The sequence below is a fragment of the Canis lupus genome, chromosome 9 (genome assembly GCF_048164855.1).
Source record: "Canis lupus baileyi chromosome 9, mCanLup2.hap1, whole genome shotgun sequence".
Taxonomy (NCBI): domain Eukaryota; kingdom Metazoa; phylum Chordata; class Mammalia; order Carnivora; family Canidae; genus Canis; species Canis lupus.
Genome location: NC_132846.1, coordinates 38,996,338 through 39,011,456, shown reverse-complemented (window position 1 = coordinate 39,011,456; position 15,119 = coordinate 38,996,338). Strand labels below are relative to the sequence as shown.

General features: G+C 35.3%; 1 protein-coding gene across 1 annotated transcript in view; it reads left to right on the top strand.

Annotated features, from left to right (window-relative positions):
* KCNH5 (potassium voltage-gated channel subfamily H member 5) overlaps nt 1-15,119 on the top strand; it is a 278,213-nt gene that overhangs the window by 164,044 nt on the left and 99,050 nt on the right. Inside the window, exon 8 of the mRNA XM_072838864.1 lies at nt 3,802-4,001. Within this exon, the coding sequence (XP_072694965.1) occupies nt 3,802-4,001 (200 nt within the window). The remainder of the gene's footprint in view (nt 1-3,801; nt 4,002-15,119) is intronic.

The window sequence follows — 15,119 nt, the reverse complement described above, 5'->3', positions numbered from 1 at the left end:
TAGTCATGGAAGCCCTCTGTGGTGAGTTGGATTTTAAGCAAATACTTGAATGAGGAGAGAAAATAGACCAGGTGAAGATCTTAGAGAAGAGTACTGTAGGCACTATATATAATGAAATATTACTCAGCCATAAAAAGAATAAGCTCTTGCTGTTTGTGGTGACACAGATAGACTTAGAAGGTATTATGCTATGTGAAATAAATCAGAGAAAGACAATACCATATGATTTCACTTATATATAGAATCTAAAAAAAAAACACAAAGCAAAACAAATGAACAAAGAAACACAAAGCAGAAGCAGACCCATAAATACAAAGAACAAACCGATTGTTGCCAGAGGGGTCAGGGTAGGGGATAGGCAAATTGGGCAAAGGGGACTAGGAGATACAAACTTCTAGTTAAGGAATGGATAAGTTGCAAGGATAAAAGGTACAGCATAGAGAATGTAGTCAATAATATTGTAATAGCATTGTATAGTGACAGATGGAGCATAGCATAACATATAAACTTGTGGAATCACTATGTTGTGCACCTGAAACTAATGTAACATTGTGTGTCAACTATACTTCAATTTAAGGAAAAAGAAAATTAGGGGAATCAATGGAAGGAAAAATGTTATTCCCTCTGGTATTAAGTACTGCTCCTCCCTCCCCAAATTAAGACCCAAAGAGTTTTTAAATATTCAGTTATTACAACCTTTTGGGGTAATCTGTTGTTTCCCAATCAAGGCAGAATGAGAGGAAGACCAATGATTCTCCAAGGGATTAGAGGAATACTATTAAATTAAAATGATAAGATTAGTTGATGATTGCCACGTTGTTGTCAAATATAAAGGCTATTAAAAATAGACATTTTGGGGGGCACCTGGGTGGCTCAGTCAGTTTAAGCATCTGACATTTGATCTCAACTCAGGTCTTAATCTCAGGGCCATGAGATTGGGCTCCACGCTGGGTGTGAAGGCCACTAAATTTTTTTTTTTTTTTACATTTTGGCAAATACACATACCACACAGAGATGTACACATTTATCTTGGGAACAGAGTCTGGTGGGAAGCAGTGTTTTGCTTGCTATGGAATATTGTACTTTCTCTTACTATAGTTTTTGAAATGTATGATAGTCCTAAGCATTGAAAATATTAAGGAAGAAGAAGTTTCTCTTTTCAAAAATATAGATATATTACACAGATCTACACATGTGATAAAATTTTATAAAATCACATACGAAGAATGCATCTAAAACAATGGTGAAATATGAATAAGATCTATGGTCTTATTAATTGTATTGTGCCATTTTCAATTTCCTGGTTTTGATAAATGACTTTAGTTGTGTAAGATGTCATCACTGTGAGAAATTGCATGTGGGTTATACATATGAATTTTCTGCATAATTTTTGCAACTTAGATCAAAATAAAAAAAATTTTAATATAAATACATGTAATTGAATATCTTACTTTAAATCCTGACCTTGTTTATTAGTCTTATCCAGAGTAGGCTGCCATACTCCCATGAAAATGGGAAGCAGAAGTGGATATCTTTGTAATATGCCAAACTTAATGGGATGTTGATTATATTCTTCATTTATTAATGCTGCACACTTTTAATACTTTGGCAGTTTTATTCATGTTTTAGTACTTAAACTTTTTATATGAACCGAATGTGTGCATATTTAATGTACCCGAAAAGATGAAATGTGTGGTAATTTGTTAAACTAAAAGGCAGTAGTAAGACACTTTGGCAAATACAGCATATTGCAAGGATTTTAGGGAGCCAAACAACCTAAACATGTCAAAATAATAGGTAGTTCTGTGATATTTATTGACAACTTATAATAGCTGAACAGTAGTAAAAAATGATTGTAGCCTTATTTCATTAACTTCTGAAATGTTCGTTATTTTAAAAACATAAATTTTCTTTATTTTTCTTTCCTGAAAATGAAAACTTCCATATTTGTTATACGATTCATCTGTCATTATTTTGTTTGTATTTCTGTATTTGTCTTTCCTAATATCAACAATGATGGAATAGAGATATTAAATCTATGATTACCTATTTTTTGTTTTTAAATATATATATATTTAAAGATTTAAAGATCCATCTTGCCACTGGCAACGACATGGATGGACCTAGAGTGTATAATGCTAAGTTAAATAAGTTAGAGAAAGACAAATACCATATGATTTCACTTATATGTGGAATTTAAGAAACAAAACAAATGAACAAAGAAAAAAAAAGAGACAAACCAAAAAACAGACATTTAACTATAGGGAATAAACCAATAGTTCCCAGAGAGGTTGTGGGTGGAGAGGATGGATGAAACAGGAGAAGGGGATGGAGAAGTACATTTATCTTGATGAGCCCTGGGTAATGCATAGAATTATACTGTACACTTGAAACTAATATAACTGTAAGTTAACTACACTGGAAGTAAATGAATGAATGAATGAATGAATGAAGAAATGTCAGCACTATATTGTTCCTACTCAATTTTAACAAAATATCATCAGTCTTAAAAATTGTTCTGAACTGGCATCAAAATCCCTAAATAACAGCAAAAAACAACTGAGTAAATGCTTATAAAATCATAGCTTTCTGTGGTGAAATTATAATTTGTTATATTCAAAGAATAACTGTTCTTAAAAAAAAATGAAGGATTTTCTGAAAATAGTTTAAGGTTTGGAAATTGCTTCACTAGCTTGATTTTATACCACTTTCATCAAATGGATTTGGCTGATGAAACTGAAATGAAATAGACTGTACTGAGTTTAGAGGAGTCATTTTTCAAATGCTTAGAGGAGGTAGAATGGAAGTGACCACTAGCTGATGCCCCATTCTTTTGTGAAATGCTTATGGAATGTATGTGGTTACTAAACATTGTGTTTATGAATATTAGGGGGAATAAAGTACTGCCCCTTTTCAAAAGAGCTTACTGTCAATCAAGGAATGGAACCAAAGGGACAGGGTACAGTGGGGTGGGTGGGACTGGAGGTATGTTGAGTTTAGGCTGAACTCAATTATTTTTAAAAAGCTTTTACAAGATGAAGTCAACATTAGTAGCCCTCCCACATCTGAAAAGAAAAGAGTTGGTAAATTATGGGTTGAGGGAGGAGGTAGCAGTCACGGGCATTAAAATCCCTACTGCACTCATAGGACTTTATAGATATATAGCAATGGTTTGCAAGTTGACTTTACTCTTAATTAAAATGATGGAATCAAATAAATTACAATACTGGGATTAAACATGATATTAATCATGAGTTTAATAACTGGAATTTTCAGGCACTTGTAAAGTTTTAATTTAGCTATTTATTCCAGTCCTGTTTCCTTCTTTAAAAAATAGAACTCTTTAATTTGTCCTAACTCCCCATATTTCTGATGTTCTCTTAAAAATATTTATTAGCAGAGAAGTATTCCAAAAGCTGAAAGAGACAAGCAGTGAATCATCAATCCCTGGAAAATTTAAATTGATCAGGCTTCATTCAGGAGGACACGGCAGCAAAATATCTTTTGCCTAAAGCTAGAATTTCTTCGGCAAATTCTAACTTTGGATTATCTAATTCTTCACTCTCATGTTTTGCCACATTGACTAGGAAGGCACCTACACATAAAGTCACGTTTCTCATACTGATGGTAACATTTACTGAATGAATACCAAATTCCAGGTACTCCTTTCAGGGGTTAATATGCATTAATCTTTAAAAGTTTATAAAAATATCTGTCAAATTATTCATTGATTTGGCCAATATTCATATTTATTTTTCACTTAGGATATTTATTTTATTTTCATTATTTCTTCTCTTTCAGCTCTTCTTTATGCAACTATTTTTGGAAATGTTACCACAATTTTCCAGCAAATGTATGCCAACACCAACCGATACCATGAGATGCTGAATAATGTGCGGGACTTTCTGAAACTCTATCAGGTCCCCAAAGGCCTTAGTGAACGAGTCATGGATTATATTGTCTCAACATGGTCCATGTCAAAGGGCATTGACACAGAGAAGGTATGGGTTATTATTATTGTTGTTGTTATTTATTTTTCATTTCATTAGGATCTACAGGCAGCTGAAGATCTGCCTGTAGCTTTCTCACTCATATATTGCTTGTATAATTGCTTCATAAGTGTTCCTCTGTTTTTCATAAGTAACATATCAATCAATCGTAGTATCTATTGAGGGCTTAGAAGGTGCAAAGCACTCAACCATGAATCATTAATTTGGAAATTGTGGTTTCTGAAAACAACTAATTACTCCATTTCCCTAAAACACTTGTAACCAGAGTAATTTGCTGCATTCCTCTAAAACTAAGTGCTGCTATCTCTCCTGGTCAATTTTATTCTTGTTTTCTCCTTTCATTTTTTACCTATTTAAAATTTAGAAAGAAACTTCCTTGCTTATGAACTAAAAAATGTATATGTCTTCAATGCTGTCCTCCACTCAAATCTTTCCTGTCTCTCATACATGTTTACAAAACAACTTTTGATTCTTTATTTTCCTCTTTTCCTTACACATATCTATAAAGTGGATACCATCTTCCCATTCATCTGACATCTCTAATTTCTTGCTTGTCTCTTCATGAAACCTCTTCTAATTTTTCCCATCTATCTCATGTTAGGGGCAAAGGAGGACTCAAAGTCCTCCTTAAAATAAACAAAACCAAATTAAAAAAATAAATTCTCACTTCCTACACCCAGCTGATTCACGTCAAATATGTATGGGGGATGATATGTAGGGCTTGTGCACGAGTTTTAGAGAAAACCAGTGTTGAGCTCTTTTTCTTTGTAAGCATCCGTGGATATGATTATTTTTAGGTACTGAATTTTGACATGATAATCAGATAGTACATTACTTTCCTTGCCGTTTCCCACAAATTTGATTTGTTCTTTTAATCATATGATGTTGACTTGGAGTTTTTCTTTAAGGTGTTCAATAAGCACCTTTCAATGTCAAAGGAAAAGAGCAAATGAGCAAAGTACATGTTCAGCTGGAGGAATTTCACTTAGGTAGTTTTAAGCCAGAGCAGCTACTGTTAAGAGAGGATGGTTGAGGGGATATTTAGGGACTGCATCTGGAAGAGTTGAGGGAAGGAAGCCTTCAAAGGAAGTGCAGGTGAGATCCTTGGGGGTAATTATTCGAGGGATCAAGAAAGAGGGTGAGATTTCTCCCTCTTTCAACATTTTATGAGCTGTGGTATTAATTTTCTAGTTAAATGGCCATTAAAATAGAATGTGTGACCACAGATGGGGAAAGGACAAACTACATTCTGTGGAATTTGATTTATATATGCCTGAGCCAAACAATATATGGTTAGAGGGGAGGGTATACAGAGAAGGAAGAGAACCTTTCACAGGGTACAGTGAGACTCAGTGTTTTAAGTATTAAGATGTTAAATGCATGTTGTCCTTTGAGGTCCACATTCAGTGAAACAGATCAAGAGGCAAAGGTGTACCTTATCAATCACCATCTCAGTCAGAAGCTTTTCTTTTCAGAAAATGCAGTATGGTCAACCGGTAGCTGGCAGAAAACACCAGCAAGATGATGTAATAAGGGCCTTTTACGTTTGAAGAAACTGACTCATAGCCTATGCCACAGCCTGGCAGGTTTTGAGTCCCTGCTACTTTCTGTATTCCCAGATGCTGGGTTAGTTCAGGAAGGAAGCTGACTAGATTCTCAAAAGTTTCCCCTCAAGGACCTGCTCACCTATCTGCCTCATGATATAGTTAGGGTATGACACTCTGACATGTGCTGTGTCCGGAAATGCACATGCCATGCAGCAGGAAACAATTTCTGAGATCCTATTATTTACTTTTTTTTTTTTTTTTTTTTTTTTTTAAGATTTTGTTTATTCATGAGAAACACAGGGAGCCTGATGTGGGACTTGATCCTGGGTCTTTGAGATCACACCCTGGGCTGAAGGTGTTGCTAAACCACCTGGGCTGCTCTTTGTTTTTGTTTTTATGTTTGGTTTGCTTGTTCTTCATTTGTGGTCACAGAAATGTACATCTGATTAGTAAATATCCACAGAAAGTGGAGTCATAGGAAAAAAAGATTGGGAGGCTAATAGTATAGGTAAAATAAAATGTTAGTTCAAATGAAAAGATTCTTAAAGAAAAAAGACAAAATATTAAAGTGGATTAGCTTTTGGATAAGAAAAAATCACAGATGTGCCTCCTAACTGAATGGAGAGTACAGAAAGAGTAGTGATTTGTTTTGTTTTTTAAAGATTTTATTTCTTTATTTGGGATAGAGAGCACGAGAGAGAGATATATAGAAAGAGCACAAGCAGCGGGGAGGGGCAGAAGGAGAGGGAGAAGCAGTCTCTCCATTGAGCAGGGATCCTGATGTTGGCTGGATCCAGGAACCTGAGATCCTGACCTAAGTCAAAGGCAAAAGCTTAACAGACTGAGCCACCCAGCTGCCCCAAAAGAGTAGTTTTTGGCTAAATGGAGAGGCAGAGTTAAATAACTGTGGCAAATATGAAAGGTTTGTTGTGCACATATAAAACATATCTAAAGTTCAATGTGACAGCAACTGTCCACGCCTGCATTGATTTCTTCCAGCCTATTAAGAAAATATCATCCAGATGTGTGAGAACTAGCTGTAACAGAACTGTAAATATAGGGATATACACCAAAGTCTGGGCCTGCAATGGAGTTATGGGAGATTCTCATGAATTGTGTAGTCAAGAGGCTGAATTTAAAAATGCATTCTTAAAGAAATGGACTCTGAACTATAGAGAACAAATTGATGGCAACCAGAGGGGAGAGGGTGAGGGTTGGGGAAAATAGGTAATGGAGATTAAGGAATGCATTAGTGATGAGCACTGGGTACTGTATGGAAGTGTTAAATCACTATATTGTATACCTGAAACTAATATAACACTGTATATTAACTAACTGGAATTTTATTTTTTAAGTTAAAAAATTTTTAAAGATTTTTAAAAATTTATTTATTCATGAGACACACAGAGAAAGAGGCAGAGACACAGGCAGAGGGAGAAGCAGGCTCCATGCAGGGAGCCTGATGTGGGACTCAATCCCAGGACTCCAGGATCACGCCCTGGGCCAAAGGCAGGTGCTAAACTGCTGCTCCACCCAGGGATCCCTGGTTCTATTCTAGAGCCCAGTCCTTCTACCTCTTTGCTTCTCTGTCCATATTCTCTCCTTCAGTGATATCATACAATTTTATGACTTTAAAAATGTATGCTAACACTGCCCAGATATACACATTCATCTTAGACCTGGTCTTGAACTACAGACTCCCCAATCCAGCTGCCTCCTCACATCCAGTGAAACTGTCCAGAACTGAACTCTTCATGATCTCCCATAAACCTGCTCCATGGACATTCTTCCCTAATGCAGTTAATGGAAACTCTACCCCTCAGGTGCTTAGACAAACCTCTTCACATTAAAACCACCAAATCCTGCTGGCTCCACCTCCAGTTTTCACCACTCCATCGCCATTTCCTAGTCCAAGTCACCATTATGTTCTACCTGGGTAGAACCAAATAACTGCTCTGTCCCTTTATAGTATATTCTCAGCACAGCAGCCTTTGAGCTTATATGGCTTTCATAATAAAGCTTTCTATTTTTCATCTATCTATCATCTATCTATCATCTATCACATTTTCATCTGTACTGCAAGCTTTTTGGATAATAATACAATTGACTGAGCTTGTTAAAATACAAAGGTGGAAAAAAGGAAATGAAAGATTGATGATAGTAATCAAATACATTCTATAATTCACAATCTTAGCAATATGAGTGTACTTGAGGATGTAGCTTTAGTAAACAGCATCTGAATTTTAACAGTTATCCCGTATTTGATGTCGGAGACCTCTATTTGCCTTCCTGTTCCTCAGTAAGCTGAATACTTTATCTTACTATATGTTTATATCCATTTTGTTGATAATCTCTTTCAGATATTTTATTAATGTTGATTGTTATCAGATTTAACGATGAATATATTCTGAAAAAGATTGAAATGTATGAAGTTAAATGTCTTTGTTCTAATGCTTCTCTTCTCTTGTTAGTTCCAAAGCAGTGAAATTTTTTTGAGTTGCTAATACAATAGAATTTAATGATGCATTGCAGCTAATTAGAGAAGAAACTTCGCCCCAATTACAGACATTTCCTTCTATCATTTCCACATGTTTAGTTTTATAGATTTTTTTTGAATTCAGCTTTATCTCATAAGCAAATTAATCACTGTGATTTAACTCAGTCTTACCTTGCCTTATGTGAATAATGCTTTCTCTAATACAAATTGTGGCATTTAAGTCAGGACTGACGAAGATTGTAGCATTTCTATCAGGAAAGGTTTTCTTAGGCAAGATATTCTATGTGGAATAGTGCTGAGATTAATTTTATTTAGTTGAAAGTATTTTATTGACTACTAATTGCTATAGTTGCTTTAGATTCTTTTCAAATTTAATAACCAAAATCCATCCTCTGGGCTTTGCTACTCATAACATTCTGTGCACTTAAAAGACTGAGAAATGGGTGGAATGAGTGAGGATTTAAAAAGGAAAAAGGAGATTATGGGGAAAAAAATAGAAAGGATGATGAAGCTTAAAACCTTATCATTTTGTATTTTTCACTGTCATTTTTTTCCTAACATGTAATTTGAAAAAGATCAGTAGAAAAAAGCTCTTTGGTCTTCATTTCTTGTTTCATGTGTTTTGTAATAAGCATAAAGTATCAGTAAGAAGATGTCATTATATGAAAAGTTCTGGCAGAATTATGCAAAACATTCAGGCAGAAATACGCCTTTAGAATTTAAACAAATTGAGATTTGAATATTTTAAAATCTTAGATTATTTTTTAACCGTATCTATCAAAGAAGTACTCTACTTCTTCTAAATATGGTTGGCAACTTATTTTTTTTCCTACAAGTTAAAGCAACTTCCTTTTAGTCAATTTACTTTTATCTATTTTTTTAAAATTTAGAAAAGCATATCTAAATATTTTTCATTGTATTCCTAAATGTGACAAACGGGTATGACATCTTCATACCTGGCATCATTTTCTTTGTTCATTATTTAAATATTTCAAGAGGTTCCTATGGCAATGTACAACTGAACACAAGAGTGAAGGTAACAGCCTTCCCGGGAAAACTGTACAGACAAATGAAGTGTGCTGTGTTAAATAGATCACGTATATACATACATATGAACATTGTAAAATGAAATGGAATTAGTCTTTTTAAAATATTTTTGTTTTATTTTTTATTTTTTAAATAATAAATTTATTTTTTATTGGTGTTCAATTTGTCAACATACAGAATAACACCCAGTGCTCATCCCGTCAAGTGCCCACCTCAGTGCCTGCCACCCAGTCACCCCCACCCCCCGCCCTCCTCCCCTTTCACCACCCCTAGTTCATTTCCCAGAGTGGAATTGGTCTTAATATGGACTAGTAGCACTCTTGTCTTTGGATGCAGAGAAGTAATAATCGTTCCAGTCTATGTTAATCAGATCATACGTAAAATATTGCGTTATAAAACTAGCTGGATATTTTTAAAGAAATACTATCAAATGACAGCACACTTACTGGAAAATAACCATGATGGCGTGAAGTTCTGGGAATCTTGTTATATGGTGGATAATGAAAGGAAATATGAATATTTAGCTTGGCTAATTGAAGACTTGGGGAGAGGTATGACAGGTGACTTAAAGTACTTTAGGCTTCAGTGATCTAGCTGCTTCATGAGAAAAGTAACTCCTTGCTAGTGAAGGATACAGGCAGAATGTAGTACAAAATCAACTTGCACATACTGCCACTAATTTAGTAATATTAAATATATTACATGATGATTGTCTCTGAATGAAGTACCATTATGTATCATATCTTATTTCAAATTCAGACACATATATTCAAGATATCCTATATAAAAGTTATAGAATAAGATTCTACAGTAAGTCAGTAATTATTTTCACAACAATTTTTATTTTTATTAAAAAAATTTTTTTTTTATTCATTAGAGACACACAAAGAGAGGCAGAGACACAGGCAGGAGGCAAAGCAGGTTATCTGCAGGGAGCCTGATGCGGGTCTTGATCCCAGGACCCCGGGATCATCACCTGAGCCAAAGGCATATGCTCAACCACTGAGCCACCTGGGTGCCCCTCCCCAACAATTTTTTTATTAGTACATCTATGTATTGTAGTTTTACAAATGAGACTAATTTTTTAAAAAATTCTTAGAGTCACAGAATACCTGATGGGGCTAAGCTAGACCATGCCCAGAGACAAATGACATATATTTTCTGTGGTTGTTAAGTAACCTGTTTGTTGAGCAAAAGAGACTGCTTAGCCTGTCCTTGTAAGGGACTACTCCTCAGCCTGTTTGTAGAGGCATCATGCCCCAAATTCCTGAGAACTCTGAACTTTCTACCTGTCTAGAAATGTGGTTAGGGAACTTAACAATTGTCATGGCCACATGTGTGGCTTATTTGTTACCCACTGAAATAGTGTGAAGCATTCAGAGTCATTATGGACATCTCTCTGTTCTAACTGACCTACAGGCTTTCTCTGAAAATGTAGATTTTATCTGAAACTTCTTTCCATGTGTTGGAAATTAAAATAATATTCAAGGGTTTGAGAGAAACATGACAAGTAAAGGAGAATTTTCTCTGATAGTTTTTCAGAACATTCAAGTGTATATATAGTTTGTCATGGCTTTTGGCATGGTTAGGAGTGCTCCATGCAAGATTTATATTACTGTTAGCTGATATAATTATTAGTAAACTTTCTGTGGCCAGAGAGTAGGCCATATTATTTTGCTCTAGTAAGATAGGGAGACATAGTATGGCTGAAATAAACCCTGAGGGACCCAAACTTCTCTCCAGGAATATTAAGTGTATTCTTTTCACTTTCTTTTCTTTTCTTTTTTCTTAGAGAGGGAGAAGGGATAGAGAAAAGAGGGTAGAAAATCTTAAGCAGGCTCCATGCCCAGTGCAGAACCGGACACAGAACTCGATCTCACAACTCTGAGATCATGACCTGAGCAAAAATCAAGAGTCAGACGCTTAACTCACTAGGCCACCCAAGCGTCTTTTTATATGCCATGTTAAAACTACTTGAGTGCAGTAGGATGGGCCAGCTTGTATTTCATTTTCTTACCAATCTGCCACTAGTCTCTGAGGAAGGGACTAAGAAATCATTTGATATCTATAGTCTAGGAAAGAGAAGATGGACTTGTTTATTTAGGGCAATGGATGACTTGCTCAGTAACATGGCTTTGTACAGACCAGGAAGATTGGGTTTCATTTCATTCTTCTGTGTTCACATCTATTGGAGATATAAACACCCATCTTACTTACTTGTCCAGAAGATGAAAAATACTCTTGTAGTATCTTCATAAGAGAACAATAATAAGTGCTAACAAATAATTTAGTCTATGGCGGTTATAATTTATTTCTTCCTTTACCAGTTATAAATTATGAGAACTTGGTCATACCTGGCACCATTTCTAATCTTGATCTTTAATTTTAGTATTTGGTGCATACTGTCATCTTCAAATATAGATGAAAATAGAACCTCAATTGTGGAATAATTTGGATGAATAAAATATTTCTATATACATACACACTAAATACAAATATATTTTAGACTTAGGGGGAAAATTAAATCATGAATGATTCCACATGCTGCAGACAGTGTTAATATGAGTAGGTGTGTGGATCCAACCTGTTATTTTGTTCTGAGCTGCCTCGATTGATTTGTTTTTAAACTCTCACTAGAGTAAATCTGCAGAAATGTCTATTGAAAAACCTATTTTTGAATGAGATCATAGTGTTTCCTACAACATTTGCAGTTTACTAGACAAAGGTAGAATTATGCAGATGGTTGGATTTTATAAACTGAACTTAAAAAAAAGATGTTGCCATTCCTGTGATTTCTGTTGTATTTGACTGTACTTGTTACATTTGATTTTTCTTCCAGAGCTCTGTGGCTTTCTATTCCTTAGCCACTTTCCCATCTCTCTTCTGGTTCTTATGATAATGCCTGAAAGATGCCTGTATCTTGACTCATGCTGATTGTTTTTTTAATTTGGGTTTCATTTATAGTCTATGAAGTACCGAAAAGCCACTTTTAGCTCCTTTACTAGTCGTGCCAAATAACCATAGGCATCTTTGTCTGGCACAGCAGAAGGCAGCAAGAGGGAGGAGAAAATAAATACATTAAAAGAAAAAGAAAAACTGTTATGTAAGAAAGAGATTCCGCTAGTTGTTCACTGCCAATTGCCTGAAATGCTGCTTCATGCCCTCCTCCTGGGCATGGTCCTGGAGTCAAGGAGAGGAACACATGGCTATGCAATCTGGTGGCTTTCTCTCAGGCTTTGTTTTTATGAGTCTTGACCTGTCTTGAGACTAGACCTTCAGGCATTCTCTTCTTTTGTCACATTAGCGTTTTTTCTGATTTCTTTATTTGTGGAATTTTGGTGAGAAAGTATTCACTTCCCTCATTTCTCCTGGGGTATCTTTGAGATACAGAAGACAGCCATTAAAAAAGGACCTATAAAAAAAAAGGATCTATATCATGGTAGAATTTATAAATGGAGAAAAAGCCTATCCTTTAAAATTTACCTCCACCTCAAACAGAAATATGGTTTTGTAGGATATTGTGCAATTGCTATGGAGTGGAAAATAAAGATAGACACAATCCATGCTCTTATGGTGTTCAGCATCTCAAGGGGGAGGAAAGACTTAAACACTAACAGAGACAACATATGATTCCAAATCATAATGATTCTTAAAATACAACATGGGGAGCTACGCAAGATTTTTAAAAGGGGGGGGGTGAATCTAATTTAGGTTGGAAGGGTGTGGGTCAAAGAAGGCAATAGAGAAAGCAATAGAATTTGGACATGAAAGCTTGTTAGAAACTGAAACTCTTCACATATCTTATAATAAAACACAAATTACCTATGTGCTCATCATAAAGTTACTGGTTTGAAGATGGAAAAGAATAGAAAGGAGAAAAAGCAAAGATCCATTAGTCCATTAAGTACTAATAAATTATTAATTAAACAACATTAATTAAGTGTACATGGCCTGCACATTCCATTTGCCGTAGAATAATTTCAGCTGATAATTTCAACTGATCATTCACATTGGTAAAAATCTCACTCTAAAGCCAATGACAAAAAAAATAAATAAAGCCAATGACAACACATAAATTGATATGGGATGTACTGACCTCATTAGCACCCTAATCCTGATTAAACCAACCAACATATATCTGTTTAGAACTGGATCTACTGCCTTTGTGGGCAAGTGTCAAAGAATAATACATTCATGACCTGAGAATAGCTTTATTCATTCTGTTATCACTTCTGCCAAGGATGAAAAATGTTAGAAGAATATTTTATAACCATCTTGTCGTTCCAAATAAAGTTTCTCTACTCTTCCAACTCCTCATTTTCCTGTATTTCCAAAATGAATCCCATTAGCATTGATTGGAATTGCATTGTTATAATTTCAGAGTTAAACCAAATAGCAGAGACTATCTGAAAACTTGTACAGGTCAGTCAGGATGAGATATATGGTAGGCTCGGGAGAAGCAATTATAGAGCCTTCAGGAGGCTGAGGAGAAGCAATTATAGAGCCTTCAACTCTGCACTAGAGGAGTTATAGATAATTCCTCTAGTGCAGAGTTGAAGGTTCCACTCCTGGAAGCCAACGTGAAGATGAATGGATTCCACAGTTTGGGTACAAACTAGAGGGTGGTATAGGTGGGGTACGATGGACAAAATGCTAGGCCAATAATAAGGAGACTTGAGTTCTAGTCAGCTAGTCTCCCAGTCTAGTTGTCACATTCCATTTAGATGATCAATTACTTTAACTCACTCAGATTCAGGATATCTATTCTTTCATGATATTTTGATTTTTCAGATTAAAATTTAAACATATATCTGGGAAGTTTTGTGTGAAATATTAGTAGTTTCCTGTTAGCACCCAGGAAGAAAACATAAGGCAGTCTAATTTAAATAGTATAATATTATTAACCCTGTATCAAACTTTATCTTGGGACAGTGAATGAGAAATCAATGGGAAGTAGCCTTCTTAGGAGAAACCAGTCACCATTAGCAGAGAAATAACCAAACCCAGCCATCAAGTCACACCTAGAGGTTTCACTTAAGATTCCTCTTGTCTAGGGCACTATTTAAAATGCTAGTACCTCCAAAGAGACTTTCCCTATTTAATCTGTCAGGTAGTACTTGGCTTCAGAGTGTATTGTAAAGCAGTAAAATCAATGGTCACATAATTTTACATATGTTTAATGATTCATATAGTTCAATAAATCACAGAGCACAATATGATTAGAAGCAATTCCTTTATTTAACATTCTCAACACAGTTGAGAACCGTCCTTCCATATGGTAAGAAAACAAACAGAAACCAAACCCCAGATCCTCTTTATTGCTAATGTTAACACTTTATTATCATTTTAATTTTCTGTTAAAAAGACTTTGATTTAACAATGGCTTATTAACTTTGTAAAATTGTGTATGGTTAGGGGAAAAATGGAAAATTTTTTCTAAAAGAAGGTAGAATTGTCTATGCTGATAGCTGAAGCCTGACAAGAAGTTTCATCGAGTTCATAAGTATTTAGATAGATATTGATGTATAAGTTGATGTTTGCTTTAAAGATCTATTTCCTGTCCCAATCTCTCTCTTTTTTTTGTACAAGATTTATTTGTTTATTTGAGAGCCAGCAAGTGAGTGGGGTGGTGGGGGGGCGCAGAGGGAGACAGAATCTTAAGCAGATTCCCTGTTGAGCATGGAGCCTCACCTGTATCTCAGTCTTATGATCTTGAGATCATGGCCCAGGTGCCCCTGTTTCCTTTTCCAATCTTGAAAAATAAATTTTGATTAAGCCTCTAGATTAAAGACATTGTTCTAGCAGTGCAATAGTGAATGAGACAGTCCTGTCACAGTGAACTTACATTCTTACTCTGCTTTCTTTGACCTACTGATACTGTTTTATGGTTACACCAAGAGGTATTTGGCCTCCGGGCCTGGAATACCTGGAAGAATGCAAACCAAGAATCAGAGGTAATGGAATACATATTTAGTCCATGTAATGCAGAGAAAATGTCTGATTCTGATTCCCAGGGTT